A 17,829-nucleotide genomic window follows, 5' to 3' on the forward strand; every position below is an offset into this window, starting at 1 on the left:
CCTCGGGTCCCTTCCGACTCCACGATTCTGTGAAAGCAGAGTGCTCTACGGATTTCAAATCGCAGCAAATGGCAGAGAGTTTAAAACACTGCCTCTAAGCTTCCTGCGACGCTCCCTCGCCCCCCCAAAATACAAGCGTCTTTTCCGCAGAAAGGAAAAGCCCTTGAAATCGGCTGCATTTACATGCTGCTAATCTCCCTGATGTTAAAATGAATTTACGCACAGAGAGGATAATCCTGGTTTGCAGCTAACGGAATAAGGAATTAATAATGCAGGCGGCCTCTTAAGAGAGGGGGGAATCTAAGGCTCTGGCCTGTTTCCTGCAGAAGTTGAGGACCTCCGCTCTTGATGCGGAGGAGAACCACACAAACAACCTTAGCAAACCTGCGGTGTTCCAGATATCTTGGATTGCAACTCCCAGCTGTGCAGGCCGAGTCTTGTGGGAGACGACATCCAGAACATCTGGATGGTGTCAGATTCGCAAAGGCTCCTGTAAGTTGTCCCCCTGTTTACTTTTAGAAACCCACCGAGTAATACGGAGGAGAACCTACTTGGTGTTGGTCAGCAAGTGGCTGAAACGAGACACGGGAAGAGGGATCAGACTGGAGTTCAGGAAGGGAGAAAGAGGTCAGTGGATACTTGGAGCGGCTTTCCAGGAGCCGGGTGTGTTAAGGGGTGACTGGAATACAGCGTCTTGAACTAGGGGTGAGCCTTCCAAATGTGGTGGTCAATATTGCAAATGGTTTGTTTGCTCCCCCCTCCCCAAATTGGATCGTGCCCAACAAAGGAAAATCCATATTAAATGTGAGCAGGGGAATACAAGCTGCATTCTTGCATTAAGGGCAACACGACAGAAAAAAATAATGTTTGTGTGATGGGCCTAACTCCCCTCCTGTGATAAGCACCAAAGTGAGCTTTGGGTTGGTTAAGGGCACCATACAAACAGTTTTAAAGGCACATGCTAAGTGTATTTTGCATAAAGAGTATAAAAAGTTTGGAGAGCTATTCTGCCTGACCCCCGAGTGCTCGTTTTCTCTGCTAAATTCTCCACCTTCGTCAGTGTCTTACCAAGACTCAGTAAGTCGAAGCACATATGCCAGTGTCTTTGAACGTATTTAAGCTGCAAGACAAGTGGAAAACAGAACTTGTTTCAAGCAAGTGAGAAAACTTCACGCTTGCAGCCAGGGGTGGTTTATTATTTAGGGAGCGCTTTAAACCGTATACAAAAACCAGAGCACCAAACAGGTCCTGCCCCCCACACACTTATTATCTTAAAAAAACAAGCTGCTGCGAAAATCCTGGGAGGATTGCAAACCCGTTGTGCGGAAAAGGACAGCGCACCTGAACTGGACAGACGGACATGAGGCAACACTGAAAGAGAAAATGTTTACATGCCAAGGGAGGGAAGCAATGAACTGCTGGAGGGCAAGCAGAGGTCAAGGGTTTGGTGGAGATGTTCTTAAGGGTGGGTAGTGGTACCCGAGGGGCTCTCGAACAGCGTAAGAGGGTCTTCCCCATCTCTGGGGCCCTCCAGTGGTTTCGAACTACAACTCCCATCAGCACCTCCAGCTGATGGGAGTTGTAGTCCAGAGCCGCTGGAGAAGGCTGGAATGAATGGAGCTAGCAGGCACATCTGCATTCGGGCTTGGAAGCTGCAAAGCCATTTGGCCAAGAGACTGGGAAGAAGGAGCCAACCAACCAACCGTCTTGTCGGATTGGCAGGATGACAAGAAGTGGACTACAGCACCAGCCAGGGAACCCCCTAGGGAAGCCTCAGAGGAGGAAGGGTCAGAGCCCAGGGAGTGGTGGAGGGACACAGAGGACAGGTCAGAGGGGGAAGGAGGGGAGGAATGGTTGGAGGCAGAAGAAGCAACAGGCTTTAGTGAGCAAGATGAGCCAGGTGCAGAAAGCAGTTCAGACTCAGATGATGAAGCAGAGGAGGAGGCGGCGAAAGCATCCCAGAAGCTTGCCATTCCTGCTGTACTAAGCTCCCTGCCTTTGTCTCCAAGGACATGGACGGCTATGTATGTAGCAGAACAAAGGGCACAGATTCCCACCCACCCCTTCCCTCCAGTGTAGGCTGCTTGGAAAACAGGAGACTTGGGGAGGGGGCAGCAGAGGGCAGAGACCTTCATTCCAGGCAACCGCAATGATGGGAGGCATTGCCGAGCTGTAAAGAAACAAATACACCGCTGAACTGTGCACTGAGCAACACCTGAGCCAGCACATTAACTTTCCACTCGGACGTCCCGCTCCGTGCCCTCAGGCACCCGGGCAGAGCCCGCCTGTCCCTTCTGCTGCTGCTCCTCAGCGCTATGAACCCTCCAGTGGTCCTTCAGCGACTTTTTCCTCCGGAACCTCTTCCCGCACTGGGCGCAGGCGTAGGGCCGCTCCCCGGTGTGGGTGCGCTGGTGCTCCTGCAGGTGGTGCTTGCAGATGAAGTCCTTGCCGCACTCGGCGCAGTGGTAAGGCCTCTCCCCCGTGTGTAGGCGCAGGTGGGGCACCAGGTGCTGCTTGCGCACAAAGCCCTTCCCGCACACCGAGCACCGGTAAGGCCTCTCGCCCGTGTGGATCATGCGGTGCCGCACCAGCTCCGAGGGGGAGCTGAAAGCCGTCCCGCAGAACGAGCACTCGTACTGCTTCCGTTTCTGGTGGTTCATTTGGTGCATCTGAAGGCTCAGCAACAAGCTGAAGGTCTTGCCGCAGTCCGCGCAGCGGTGCGGACGCTCCACCGCCGCTTCCGGGACGCCCCTGGCTGAGGGAGAGCCGGGGTGCCTCCCGCTGCGGAGGCCGGGGAGGGGCCGGCTCTCGCCGATGGTGCCGTTCAAAATGGGCGCCACCGAGCCCCCGGGGAGGAAGAGCAGGAGGGGTGGGTTGGCGGGGTCTTCCTCGCTCTGCGCTTCCTCCGGGTGCGGCTGGGCTGTGGCGTTAGCTGGGTGGCAAGGAAGAGAGAGGAAAGGGTTTGGTGTAACCATCGTATTGAAAGTTTTTTAGCGTATTATTAAACACTGACATTGAAACTCTTTCCCTTTCCTCCCCCGCGCTAGATAGCAGCCGGGGGTTGATCGGGGGGGGGGGGGGGCAGAATTGAAAAATCAAACAGATAATCCACAGGGCTAGCTGGCTGAATTGGTCCTACTTGGGCCAGCGAGGAGGCCAGGGGAGAATTAACTGTGGGGTCTCAGAGCGGGTGATCTTCATAAAAGGGGAGGGGGAAGGAAGAGAAGGGAAATAGAAGATCAGGCTGAATTCAAATTAAAGGCCAGGTGGAATAGCTCTGTCTTACAGGCCCTGTGGAAGGAAGTTAAATCCTGCAGGGCCCTGGTCTCCTGGGACAGAGTATTCCACCAGGTCGGAGCCATCACTGAAAAGGCCCTGGCCCTGGTGGAGGATAGTCTGACTTCCTTAGGGCCCGGGACCTCTAAACTATGGTTATTCATGGACCTTAAGGTCCTCTGCGGGGCATACCAGGAGAGGCAGTCCTGTAAATACGAGGGCCCTAAGCCACAAAGGGCTTTAAAGGTCAAAACCAGCACCTTGAACCTGACCCGATACTCCACCAGGAGCCAGTGCAACTAACCTCTACACCACACCGGCCCCTAACCACTCTGCACCACGTTAGGCCCATATGCTAGCAGATGCTTCCCCACTGCCCAAGGAGGCATGAGTGGAATTGCAGAGTTGTAAGGGATCCCTTGTGGGACGTGGGTGGCGCTGTGGGTTAAACAACAGAGCCTAGGGCTTGCCGATCAGAAGGTTGGCGGTTCGAATCCCCGCGACAGGGTGAGCTCCCGTTCCTCGGTCCCTGCTCCTGCCAACCTAGCAGTCCGAAAGCAAGTCAAAGTGCAAGTAGATAAATAGGTACCGCTCCAGCGGGAAGGTAAACAGCATTTCCGTGCGCTGCTCTGGTTTGCCAGAAGTGGCTTAGTCATGCTGGCCACATGACCCGGAAGCTGTATGCCAGCTCCCTTGGCCAGTAAAGCAAGATGAGCGCTGCAAGCCCTGAGTCGGTCACGACTGGACCTAATGGTCAGGGTCCCTTTACCTTTTAAGAGATCCCTGAGTCATCTAGTCCAACAGGAATCTCAACAGACGGTCCCCCATCTGATTCGAAACCACGTCGGACTCTGCTTAGCATTGCAAACGTGCTGGCGGTTTGCAGCTATTCGGCCTTGCTGCCTTACCCCTGCTTAAGTCTCCTACTCACCATTACAAGCGCTTTGAAGACCGTTTCCTCCATCCCTCCCTGCTGGAGTCTCCTCCTGTTTGACCCACGAAACTGCATCCGACCTGGAAGCCGGTAACCCTGTCGAGACGGAGGGAGAAAGGGAGATTTATTTATTTTTAAAAATCGTTTTTATTAATTTTCCAACAAAAAACATCCAATTAAACATATCCAATCATAATCCAATTAAAATAAAAAAAGACCAAATTATAATCCAAATTATGATGATTCATTTTTCGGGACTTCCAATAGTCTGGACCTCTGAAGCCTATCTCCAAATCTCAGTCCTGCCTCTCCTTCTTGTTCCCGTATTTTCCACATCTCAATTTTAACACTTTGGGAAAGGGAGATTGAAGTTGCTTTGAAAGCCAGCTTCCCCCGTTGCTCCGCCCAGATCAAATAGATCAATAAACACCCACTCATGTCATCCTCCATATTGAGCTGCCAGATTAAAAGGTAAAGGTAAAGGTACCCCTGCCCGTACGGGCCAGTCTTGACAGACTAGGGTTGTGCGCTCATCTCACTCAAGAGGCCGGGGGCCAGCGCTGTCCGCAGACACTTCCGGGTCACGTGGCCAGCGTGACAAGCTGCCTCTGGAGAGCCAGCGCAGCACACGGAACGCTGTTTACCTTCCCGCTGGTAAGCAGTCCCTATTTATCTACTTGCACCCGGGGGTGCTTTCGAACTGCTAGGTTGGCAGGCGCTGGGACCGAACGACAGGAGCGCACCCCGCCGCGGGGATTCGAACCGCCGACCATGCGATCGGCAAGTCCTAGGCGCTGAGGTTTTACCCACAGCGCCACCCGCGTCCTAGCTGCCAGATTACTGCCTTCTTAACTACTGGACCCAACCTTGGTCTCGTCCACTCCGCCCGCCGGAGCCCATCTTCGCATGCAGGCCAAGCCCCCAACTCACCGACGGCTTGAGACCCATCAGCTCCCCTCACCTGGTTTAGCTGGACATTTGGTCATTTCCCAAGTTGTTTTTTTTTTTTTAATGCTTATTGATAAATGAAATACTTACAAATACAAACCAGAACACTAAACAAACTTATTATACATAGATACATACACCTCTTAACTTAATTACAAAAACAGAAAACAAACATACAAACTAAACATACAGACATAAATTTTGACTTCTCTCCACCTATACATTCCTTTGTTTCTTTTCTTTTCGCTGTGTTATCAATATTATTTTTGACTATCTCATCTCATACCCATTTCTTCTTAATTTTTTACTCTATAAGTTTCGTTTCATTGCATATTGATATATTAATACCAGAACAATGTTGTTGTTTTTTATGTATTCCTTCAAGCAAGTCCACTCCTCTATCAGTTTTTGGTCTGACTGGCCTCTTACCACTGCTGTAATTCTTGCTGATTCTATATATTCACAAAATCCTATTTGCCATTCTCTTATTGAGGGAGTTTCTTCTCCCTTCCAATTTTTTGCTATAATCATTCCCCAGCCACTCTGGGTGGCTCCCAACAGAATATTAAAAACAGGATAAGGCATCAAACATTAAAAACTTCCCTAAACAGGGCTGCCTTCAGATGTCTTTTAAAAGTCAGGTAGTTGTTTATCTCCTCGACATGTGATGGGAGGGCGTTCCACAGGGCGGGCGCCACTACTGAGAAGGCCCTGTAACTTCGCTTCTCGCAGGGAGGGAACCCCCAGAAGGCCCTCGGAGCTGGACCTCAGTGTCCGGGCTGGACGATGGGGGTGGAGACGCTCCTTCAGGTATAGTGGACCGAGGCCGCTTAGGGCTTTCAAGGTCAGCACCAACACTTTGAAATTATTTCACAAACCAAGAAATCCAATCGTCCATGTTGCTTCCTTTTTTTTTACAGCTGATGTTTAAATTATGCACCATACAATGCAAATATACAGGTTGCCCTCAGGCAAGAGGAAGATTTCTTTGAGCCATCGCAATATACATTAAAATGCTGCAAAGGTTCAGCCTTGAAATGGGACTGAAATGCCCCACCCAGGTCAGTAATTCTCAAAACGTTTTTTTTTGTGTGTGAATTGCTTGAAACTTCCTGGATTGTGGAAGGCCTTTGCCAGAGGTGCTGGGTCCCTGGGCTGAGCGCCAATGGCCCCACCCTGCTCTTACAGTTCTGCTGCATGAGCTGCTTTGAATCTGGGGTGCACCCCCCGAAACCTCATCGCTCACCTGCGTTGTCTGAAGTAGATCCCTTGTGAATTTCTGCTTCCAAGTTGCCCCCCTGCAGAGACTCACAGGGGTTGGCTCCTTCTGCGTCGCCCGGTAAAGTATCCAGTCCAGAAACCGTATAATCTGTTGGGGAGCCGAGCAGCAGAGTTAAGATCCTTCTTGTGCTATCACTCCTTTGTTTTCAATTGCTTTCAATATATTTAAGGAAGCACAGCACAGCACAATAACGTACAAGAATACAGAAAGAAATGAAGGGAGGCGATCCAACGGAAGTAAAATTCAACGTGCACACAAAATGCAAATTTGGCTTGTTTCAATCACAATCCCTTCACAAAGGGAAGGGATTTTCTTCAGCTGCCAAATATGGCGGCAACATTGCCACCAATCATCTGCTACGACCCCAAGGTCTCATTCCTGGTCCATCACTTCCAGTTGAGGCTCCATGAGTGTAGAATAATAAAAATAATAATAATAATAATAATAATAATAATAATAATAATAATAATAATAATAATAATAATAATTTATTATTAATACCCCGCCCATCTGGCTGGGCTTCCCCAGCCACTCTGGGCGGCTTCCAACAAAACACTAAAATACAATAACCTATTAAACATTAAAAGCTTCCCTAAACAGGGCTGCCTTCAGATGTCCTCTACAAGTCTGGTAGTTGATTTCTCCTTGACATCTGGTGGGAGGGCGTTCCGCAGGGCGGGTGCCACCACCGAGAAGGCACCCGCCCTGTGGAATGTGTGAAATTAATAATTTTTGCCAAAAAAAAAAAAAAATGCATTGATTTAGAATTCTGAGTAACGTGGCCTTTTTCATGTGTTCATGGAAGCGAGGTTATTATTGGATGGTTTTTGTTTTACTATGTATTTTGTGTACAGTCATAGCTTGGAAGTCAAACAGCTTACTTCCCAAACATTTTGGCTCCTGAACGTCGCAAACCCGGAAGTGAGTGTTCCGGTTTGCGAACTATTTTTGGAAGCCGAACAACCGGTGGGGCTTCCACGGCTTCCGATTGGCTGCAGGAGCTTCCTGCAGCCAATCGGAAGCCACGCTTTGGTTTTCAAACGTTTTGGGAATCGAACGGACTTCCGGAACAGATTCTGTTTGACTTCCAAGGTACGACTGTAATCATTTTGTATTTTTATACTGCAAACCACCCTGTAATACTGAATAGTATTATTAGAACAATCTGGCTCTTAATACGGCTAAGACCAAGGAATTGGTGGTGGATTACAGGGGGAAAAAGGCGGACATTCAGCCCTTGTATATCAACGGGGAACGGGTGGAGAGGGTGGCGGAATTCAGGTTTTTGGGAGTAACTATCGATCAGGGCATGACTTGGAGCGCAAATACCACTGCTCTGGTGAAGAAGGCCCAGCAGAGAATTTATTTCCTCAGACTTTTAAAGAAGAACAATCTGAGTGAGAGACTGCTGGTGTCCTTCTACCGAGGCTCCATAGAGAGCATTCTTACATACTGTATTTGTGCTTGGTTCTCCAGTTGTACAGCTAGGGAGAGGAAGGTGCTCCAGAAGGTCATAACCACAGCCCAAAGGATTATTGGTCATCCTCTCCCATCTTTGGAAGAACTGTACGGTTCCCGTTGTCTTAGGAAAGCAAACAACATCCTGCAGGATTCATCTCACCCGGGACACAGTCTGTTTGCACTACTGCCTTCTGGCAGGAGATATAGAAACATCAAGTCAAGGACAAATAGACTGAAAAACAGTTTCTATCCAAGAGCTGTGGCCTTTTTGAATGCTGTAACTCGATAGTGTGACCTGGGAGTTTGATGGGTGTTGGTGTGGGTGTGGCTGGAATGTGGTTTGTTTGGTTGTTGTTGTTGTTTTGCTTTTGTTGTTTTTAAGGGATGGCATCCAATTTCGTTGCACTTGTGCAATGTTGCACTTGTGTAATGACAATAAAGAATCTATTCTATTCTATTATTATTATTATTATTATTATTATTATTATTATCCCGCCCATCTGGCTGTGTTTCCCAAGCCACTCTGGGCAGCTTACAGCCTATCTAAAAACATAAAAAAGCATCAAGCATTAAAAACCTCCCGATACAGGGCTGCCTCCAGATGTCTTCTAAAAGTTATGTAATTCTTTTATCTCCTTCACATCTTAAAGGAGGGTATTTCACAGGGATTATTATTATTTTACTGCCCATTCATTCAGTTCAGAGAGGTCCTTTCTGCATCTCTTTAATGACATTGGACGATTTAGCCTCATGAGCAACCCTCCCTGCTCACCCCTAACTCTAGATTAGTTTACGAACAAGTTAGCGAGAATCCTGGGAGTTGCAGTCCAAGGACACATCTGGGAAGCCCTGGCTGAAGAGCTGCTCTATGGAACATAAACATAGCAGAGTCCCTTCCCAGTGGGCCCTGCCTGAGATCAAGTGGCAGGGAGTTCCAAAGTCTAGGTGCTGACCTTTAAAGCCCTAAACGGCCTTGGTCCAGTATACCTGAAGGAGCGTCTCCACCTCCATCGTTCTTCCCGGACACTGAGGTCCAGCTCTGAGGGCCTTCTGGCGGTTACCTCCCTGCGAGAAGCCAAGTTACAGGGAAGCAGGCAGAGGGCCTTCTCGGTGGTGGTGCCCGCCCTGTGGAACGCCCTCCCACCAGATGTCAAAGAGAACAACAGCTACCAGACTTTTAGAAGACATCTGAAGGCAGCCCTGTTTAGGGAAGCTTTTAATGTTTAGTAGGTTGTTGTGTTTTGTTGGAAGCCGCCCAGAGTGGCTGGGGAAACCCAGGCAGATGGGCGGGGTATAAATAATAAATTATTATTATTATTATCATTAGGTGCTGCCACACTAAAAGATCTGAGTTCTTACAGATGCAGAAAGCGAGTATTGTGTGGTCCCTGTAGTAGTCTCTCTCAGGTGGATATTTCGGGCAGGGTGGTAGGATTAGAGGGAAAATAGGATGCCTTACTCCATATCCCATAGAGTCAGTTTCCCTTTGGCTGTACTGAATCTCAGCCTTACTTGGTCTAGACATTTTCACATTAACACGCAATGTGGAGACGCCTTCCTCAGTTGACTAGAGGATGGTGCCGACAACGCCACGGTTGCAGGTTCGAAGCTGCAAGTTCCTGCATTGCAAGGGGTTGGTCTAGATGGCCGTTGGGTCCCTTCCAATGCTACAATTCTACAAGATAAATATAAGTGGAGAGATAGAGCTACGCAGCAGCCAGGAAAGGAAGCCTCGATACGGATAACCTAAAAACGGAACAAGCCTCTTGTGATGACATGGGAGAACGGCTGTTGTGGTGCTTTCAACATACTCACAGTTGCAGGTACTTTGAGAGAGGGCTCCGTCCTGGCCATTGCCCTTGGTACACAAATCCTCCTCCTGCTTAATCCACGAAATAATATCTGTCCTGGAAATGGAAGATTCTGTTTCCGGGAGATGTGAGAGAGAGAGAGAGAGAGAGAGAGAGAGAGAGAAGTTTGACCTTTCCTATGTATTCCTGGTTTATCTGAAATCTCAAAATGCTCCTGGGCAAAACAAAGGCGGCATTTTTTCATCTCCGCCAAGCTAAGCAGTTGGCTCCTTACCTCTCTCGCCCTGACCTAGCCACTGTGATCCACGCGATGGTCACCTCCAGACTTGATTACTGTAACTCACTCTACGTGGGGCTGCCCTTGAGACTGACCCAGAAACTCCAGCGGGTGCAGAATGCTGTGGCGAAACTCCTTACGGGGTCCTTGCTGCGAGATCACATTCACCCAGTGCTCTACCAGCTGCACTGGCTCCCGGTGGAGTACAGGATCAGGTTCAAGGTGCTGGTTTTAACCTTTAAAGCCCTATACGGCCTAGGACCCTCATACCTACGGGACCGCCTCTCCTGGTATGCCCCAAGGAGGCCGTAAAGGTAAAGGGACCCCTGACCATTTGCTGATCAGAAGGTCGGCGGTTCGAATTCCCCGCGACGGGGTGAGCTCCCGTTGCTCGGTCCCTGCTCCTGCCAACCTAGGTACCGCTAGGTACCGCACCGGCGGGAAGGTAAACGGCGTTTCCGTGCACAGCTCTGGTTCGCCAGAAGCAGCTTAGTCATGCTGGCCACATGACCCGGAAGCTGAACGCCGGCTCCCTCGGCCAGTAAAGCAAGAGAGCGCCGCAACCCCACAGTCAGCCACGACTGGACCTAATGGTCAGGGGTCCCTTTACCTTTTAGGGCTGTTCTTGGGGTGAACAAGGGGGTAGACAAGATTTGCCCTGCTTTGCTAAACAACAACAAAATTTCCCCTGGGATGCTTTGGAAAGGACAGAATCACACGCGCGCACACACACACACACAATACACAGCAAGCAATTCTCAATTTAAAATTTGATACCTGTTTTGGAATCGGACAGAGGTTCCTGAGCACATTCTTCTGAGTTTTTCTGGCCCAGAATGTGAGGGGCATCTTCTTGCGGAGCACAGGTGAAATTCTCCAGTTTAGAAACAGCAAGATCTGGTCAAAGGAGACGGGGAAGGGAGAACACTGTCGTTACGAAGATCCCATTAAAGGGCAGTGTTTTATTTTTAAGAGAGGCCCGTCCTAAATTATAATTACCAATTCCATTTACGATGCCTCTCAAAGCAATCTCACGGTATGATGAAGCATATATGCAACCATGGCGTAGAGTTAGTTGAAGCAGTTAGAAACAATTACATATATAATAAAAAATATTAATTTTTTTATACCCCGCCCTTCCCGGTTCAGAAAACCGGGCTCAGGGTGGCTAACAACAAATTTAAAACACTTAATTGATACAACAAAAAACAGCATAAAATACAGTATAAAATGTGAATAACGATAAATTCAGAATTCAAAAATCAATTTAGGAGGGAAATCCATCCACTAAACATTAGATGATCACCAGGGCTAGCTGGCTAAATTAGTCGTATTTGGGCCAGCGAGGAGATCAGGGGAGAATTAGCTGTGGGGTCTCAGAGCGGGTGATCTTCATAAAAGGGGAGAGGGAGGAAAGGAAGGGGAATAAAAGATCAGGCTAAGTTCAAATTGAAAGCCAGGCGGAATAGCTCTGTCTTACAGGCCCTGCGGAAGGAATAAATGCCAATTCCGAAACTAGCTGGCATAGAAGTCTCGGCTGAGGAGGCTTGTTGAAGGAAGAGAGCATTCCAACAGGTACCGAAAAGTTAAGAGAGATAGTGCCCGTCTGATACGTAACAGCAGGGAGTTCCAAAGGGAACTCAAACAACTTTAGGAACGCAAGGAGATGGAGTGAAGTCCCTGGTTCATTCAGGATGTCCTAGCCAGGGTGAATCTCCCTAGGATCGTCAGATGAAAGGCAGTATACAAATTTTAAGAATAATAAGAACTCCCATATTCATGGCAAGAGAACCAGCTATGACCTGCCAGAGTAGCTTAGAGGTATTTTGGCCCGTTGATTTATTTCATTTATTTCCTCCAAGGACCTCAAGGTTTCTCTCGTTCCCCATCTTATCCTCAAAATGGGGCAACTGTGCCCCTGAAGGACCAGGTGCGCAGCCTGGGAGTCATTCTGGACACACGGCTGCTCATAGAGGTGCAGGTTAATTCTGTGTCCAGGGCAGCTGTTTACTAGCTCCATCTGGTACGCAGGATGAGACCCTACCTGTCTGGCCAGAGTGGTGCATGCTCTAGTTATCTCCCGCTTGGACTACTGCAATGCGCTCTACGTGGAGCTACCTTTGAAGGTGACTCGGAAAATACAACTAATCCAGAATGCGGCAGCTAGAGTGGTGACTGGGAGCGGCCACAGGGACCCCATAACACCGGTCCTGAGAGATCTGCATTGGCTCCCAGTACATTTCCGAGCACAATTCAAACTGTTGGTGCTGACCTTTAAAGCCCTAAACGGCCTTGGTCCAGTATACCTGAAGGAGCGTCTCCACCCCCATCGTTCAGCCCGGACACTGAGGTCCAGCTCCGAGGGCCTTCTGGCGGTTCCCTCACTGCGAGAAGCCAAGTTACAGGGAACCAGACAGAGGGCCTTCTCGGTAGTGGCGCCCACCTTGTGGAACGCCCTCCCATCAGATGCAAAGGAAATAAGCAGCTATCCTATCTGTAAAAGACATCTGAAGGCAGCCCTGTTCAGGGAAGTTTTTAACATTTAACGCTGTACTGTTTTTAACACTTGATTGGGAGCCGCTCAGAGTGGCTGGGGAAACTCAGCCAGATGGGCGGGGTATAAATAATAAATTATTATTATTATTATTGTTATTGTTATTATTATTATCGGCTGAGAGGTAGGTTGGGCTGAGAGACAGCAGCTGGGCCAATGTCGCCCAGTGAGCCTCATGGCAAAGCAGGGAGATTCGAACTCCGGACTCCCATTGTCTAGTCTGATGCTCTAACCACTACACCACACTGTTGCCACCGCGAAAGGGATCCCACGGAGAGCCGGCCCTTCTCCTTACCAAGGGAGATCAGAGACTCCCCGTTCCCCTTGGCCACGTTTTTGTACAACTCCTTCTGCCAATCTTCTAGCCTCTCCCACTTCTCCCGGGAAAAGGGAGCCGAGCCATCGCCAGAAGCCGCCGAGACCTGGGGGACAGCAAGAAACAGAGCCGTCAGCGAGTTGCAAAACAGCTTTCCAGAGTTCGAAGCGCAAAGTGCTTTTTTTAAAAAACGACAAAAGCAGGAATTGAAAACCATCCAGTTCAAGTTATGCGATGTTGAAAGGACCCCCCATATTCTGAAAACTTATTTGATCGGGGTGTTTCGGGACCCAGACATTTTGTGAATAGTCTATGCCCTGAAGTGCTTTGCTAAATAGCCTCCATGTGAAGAGAGGCGAAAAAGGTTTGGAGCCACTGACTTGGACCGTATTAAGAAAGTGTCAAGGATATTTGTGCAGGGAAAACTCAGCAGGCAACCGGCAACCCAGTCAGAAGGGCAGGGTAATAATAATAATAATAATAATAATAATAATAATAATAATAATAATTTATTTATACCCCAGCCACTCTGGGCCGCTTCTGCCAGACAGCCGCCCAGTACCGAATGCGCAACCCGACAAACAGCGCAATATAGATAGCTAGATATCAGAATTGAAGAATAATTCTGTTATGTACTAAGTTGAATAGGATCCAAAATGCAGCAGTCTGATTGGTCCTAGAACAATAGGATCCAGAATGCAGCAGTCTGCTTAGTCCACAGGAGCCACCCAATCCAGCCCCAGGTGGAAGTGAATCCACAACCTGATTGGCCTACAGGAGAATCCCGGAAATAGCCAATCACGTGGGGCCCATTGTGTAAATAATGTATATAAAGGAGACATTCTGGGGGAACTTCCATTCCTCCTCACCACTACGAGCTGAATAAAGAGAATGAAATCTACTCTCGACTCCGAGTATATTTCAAATTTCAAGAAGAATGGTTCAGAAAACATAAGCGATCTTGGGGCCATGGGTTCGAGTCCTGCTTTGGGCAAAAGATTCCTGCATTGCAGGGAGTTGGAATAGATGATCCACGGGGTCCCTTCCTATGATTCTGTGGGCCGCCAGCTCCTTAGAGGAAAGCTGAGGTGTGAATGCAATAAATAAAATCACAGCCTGATCCTTGGCAGAACTACTACTGCAGACGCCCGCCAGTTCTGTAGGTCTGTGCTTACCTTAGAAGCTGCTGCAGCCGCGTTCACAGGCACCTTCAGAAACCAGAAGTTCCCGTTCTTCAGGAGGTCCTCCATGGTCTCCAGCCTCTTCTGCAGCTGCCCGTACTCCTGCAGGAGAGTCTCCAGCGCTGACCACCGGCTGTCCAGCTGGCTGCCCAGCTCGGCCACGGCCTTCTCGCAGTCCCCAAATCTCTTCTCGGCCGTCTCAGACCTCTGCTCCAGGCTGAGGAGCCGAAGGCCCTGAGCCTCCACCGTCCGCTCCACCGCCTGGACAGCGCCAACCACCGTCCACAGAGAAATCGTGGCCGTCTGCAGCTCTTTGGGGAAGGCGCCGTCCACGACAGGAGCAGCCGGGACTTCTGAACTCCACCTTGAAGACTGTTCCCAAAACAAGGATGGAAGGAAATTAAAAAATTGCCCAGTAGCACCTTAGAGACCAGGGACGCGGGTGGCGCTGTGGGTTAAACCACAGAGCCTAGGGCTTGCTGATCAGAAGGTCAGCGGTTCGAATCCCCGCGACAGGGTGAGCTCCCGTTGCTCGGTCCCTGCTCCTGCCAACCTAGCAGTTTGAAAGCATGTCAAAGTGCAAGTAGATAAATAGGTACCGCTCCGGCGGGAAGGTAAACTGCGTTTCCGTGCGCTGCTCTGGTTCGCCAGAAGCGGCTTAGTCATGCTGGCCACATGACCCGGAAGCTGTATGCCGGCTCCCTCGGCCAATAAAGCGAGATGAGCGCCGCAACCCCAGAGTCGGCCACGACTGGACCTAATGGTCGGGGTCCCTTTACCTTTACTTTACCTTAGAGATCAACTATGCTTGTTCTGGGTATAAGCTTATACCCAGAACAAACTTCGTTGGTCTCTTAGTCAGTCAGTCAGTCAGTTTTATTGCACATAGCCAAAGGCTGCCGCAATGTACACAGAATCATTCAACAATTAAAATAAAATATACTGGATTGATACAACATACTTGAAACATTTATATTACCAAAATGTTACCTACTCTAAACAGAGCTATAAAAGTACCTTAATATACAAGTTAAGACATTAAACAATAAAATTATCACATGGCCACTAATATATTAAAAAATAATGTTCATTAATACAATGTGCAATTATATTCGGAGTTTGGGGATAAAGATAGAATATAGCTTGATGTAGATAGGGTCATATAAATTCATAATAATAATAATAATAAATTCATATAAATTCATAATAATAATAATAAATTCATCTCCTTTACAGTCGGTGGCTACCTTGGCTATATAATTTGCTCTAATTTTCCTAGCGGCAGTTGCAAAGAGTGCTACACGCTATCTATCTATCTAAACGGCTTAGTTGACGAACAAATCAGGTCCCAAACGCTGAAAACCCGGACGTACCGGTAAGTGTTCCGGTTTTCAAATGTTTTTCGGAAGCCGAATGTCTGATGCTGCTGTCTGCTATCGATTCCAGGGTGCCTGCGCCAATCAGAAGCCACACCTTGGTTTTGAAAGCACGTCAAAGTGCAAGTAGATAAATAGGTACCACTCCGGCGGGAAGGTAAATAGCGTTTCCGTGCGCTGCTCTGGCTCGCCAGAAGCGGCTTAGTCATGCTGGCCACATGACATGGAAGCTGTACGCCAGCTCCCTCGGCCAATAAAGCGAGACGAGCGCCGCAACCCCAGAGTCGGTCACAACTGGACCTAATGATCAGGGGTCCCTTTACCTTTAAGCTATGTGCAAAATTAGTAACAACAATGCAAGATATCCGGGAAGCATTCAGGCTTGCAAAGGCGTCTGCAAACAGAGCAGCCTTAGCCAGGGACGCCTGAAACGTCGCTGCCTTTTTCTGTAGCCATGCACGTTGGTAGTGCAATATTCTGAATCATCCCCCCCCCCCCAAAACCTTCTCCCAGGGGCAGCTCATCTATCGCCCACCCCCAGCAAGAGCGCACCGTCCCATCCCTGCAGAACCAGCCTCACCTGGGCAGAAAGGGGCCATTCAGCCATGGTGCTGAGCCTTTGCTGGGCGCTGGCCTGGGAAAGGGGTGTGCGCGTCTCCTTGCAGAGGAGCGGCGGTGCACAGGATATGATGGATGGATGCAAAGGAACCGGGAAGCTTGGAGAGGTTTGCTGGGAGGCAGGAAGGCGAGGGGAAGAGAGAGAGAGAGAGGCGAGGCTGCGGGAAAGCAGCGGAAGAAGCGACAGCTCCATCTATGGAGCGGCGCCTGAGCAGGGAGCGAGGAGGCTGCGCTGCTTTCCCACGTGCAAATCAATAAAAGCCGGGTCCTTTGTGTGCGCATGGCGCGGAGATCTAAGAAGCTGGCTGCAAAATCTGTTGTTTAGTCGTGTCCGCCTCTTCGTGACCCCCTGGACCAGAGCACGCCAGGCACTCCTGTCTTCCACTGCCTCCCGCAGTTTGGTCAAACTCATGCTGGTAGCTTCAAGAACACTGTCCCACCATCTCGTCCTCCGTCGTCCCCTTCTCCTTGTGCCCTCCATCTTTCCCAACATCAGGGTCTTTTCCAGGGAGTCTTCTCTTCTCATGAGGTGGCCAAAGTACTGGAGCCTCAGCTTCAGGATCTGTCCTTCCAGTGAGCACTCAGGGCTGATTTCCTTCAGAATGGATCATTTTGATCTTCTTGCAGTCCATGGGACTCTCAAGAGTCTCCTCCAGCACCAGAATTCAAAAGCATCCATTCTTCGGCAATCAGCCTTCTTTATGGTCCAGCTCTCACCTCCATACATCACTACTGGGAAAACCATAGCTTTCACTATACAGTGGTACCTCGGGTTAAGTACTTAATTCGTTCCGGAGGTCCATTCTTAACCTGAAACTGTTCTCAACCTGAAGCCCCACTTTAGCTAATGGGGCCTCCTGCTGCCGCCGCGCTGCCCGAGCACGATTTCTGTTCTCATCCTGAAGCAAAGTTCTTAACGTGAAGCACTATTTCTGGGGTAAGCGGAGTCTGTAACCTGAAGCGTATGTAACCTGAAGTGTCTGTAACCCGAGGTACCACTGTGCGGACTTTTGTTGGCAAGGTGATGTCTCTGCTTTTTAAGATGCTGTCTAGGCCTGTCATTGCCCTTCTCCCAAGAAGCAGGCGTCTTTTAATTTCGTGGCTGCTGTCACCATCTGCAGTGATCATGGAGCCCAAGAAAGTAAAATCTCTCACTGCCTCCATTTCTTCCCCTTCTTTTTGCCAGGAGGTGATGGGCCCAGTGGCCAAGATCTTAGTTTTTTTGATGTTGAGCATATTTTGCGCTCAGACCATATTTTGTGCTCTCCTCTTTCACCCTCATTAAAGGGTTCTTTAATTCCTCCTCACTTTCTGCTATCCAGGTTGTGTCATCTGCATATCTAAGGCTGTTGATATTTCTTCCGGCAATGCTGCAAAATCTACCCCCCCCCCCAATCCAGCTGCAAAGTATTGACCTGCTTGTTTTTAAAACAACAACAACAACCAGGGTGTTGCACTGCATGGACACGCATCCTTGTGCAGGACGCACTTCACACTGCAAGCATCTGGGGGGCGCCTGGTTGGCCAATGCTGCAGCGCAGTTGCCTGCAACGCCGGCCAGCATTTGCAACCTGAGGGTGTAGTGAGCATGTTCTGCCTCCAGGTGTCGCTGCAGGACTGAAGATCCCAGAAGGGGAGGAAGAGACACGCCCCCTCCCAGCGGCTATGGCAACGAACAATCAGGAGGGTACTACCTCGGGCAGCGTCGAGCGCCCCCTAGAGTCCTGGCGCGCTAACGCGGCCCCTTAAAAGCTAGGTTCAAGTTTTCTTTTCTGCAAATGCAGAGCAGGGGGTC

General features: G+C 49.4%; 1 protein-coding gene across 2 annotated transcripts; it reads right to left on the reverse strand.

Moving 5' to 3' along the window:
- Positions 1 to 2,204: 2,204 nt before the first annotated feature.
- LOC114607929 (zinc finger protein 783-like) lies at positions 2,205 to 16,575 on the reverse strand. 2 transcript variants are annotated; one of them, XM_028751660.2, is made up of 8 exons: positions 15,997 to 16,566; positions 14,035 to 14,412; positions 12,839 to 12,965; positions 10,767 to 10,886; positions 9,717 to 9,824; positions 6,405 to 6,527; positions 4,208 to 4,306; positions 2,205 to 2,932 (listed from the first exon to the last, which is right to left on the reverse strand). In XM_028751660.2, the coding sequence occupies exons 1-8, from the start codon at positions 16,225 to 16,227 to the stop codon at positions 2,229 to 2,231; spliced, it is 1,890 nt and encodes a 629-aa protein (XP_028607493.2). In that variant the 5' UTR covers positions 16,228 to 16,566; the 3' UTR covers positions 2,205 to 2,228. The 2 variants fall into 2 exon arrangements, with proteins under 2 accessions (XP_028607493.2, XP_028607494.2); XM_028751661.2 differs by lacking the exon at positions 6,405 to 6,527 and having other exon boundaries at positions 15,997 to 16,575.
- Positions 16,576 to 17,829: the final 1,254 nt, after the last annotated feature.

Source organism: Podarcis muralis, chromosome 12, assembly GCF_964188315.1.
Source record: "Podarcis muralis chromosome 12, rPodMur119.hap1.1, whole genome shotgun sequence".
Taxonomy (NCBI): domain Eukaryota; kingdom Metazoa; phylum Chordata; class Lepidosauria; order Squamata; family Lacertidae; genus Podarcis; species Podarcis muralis.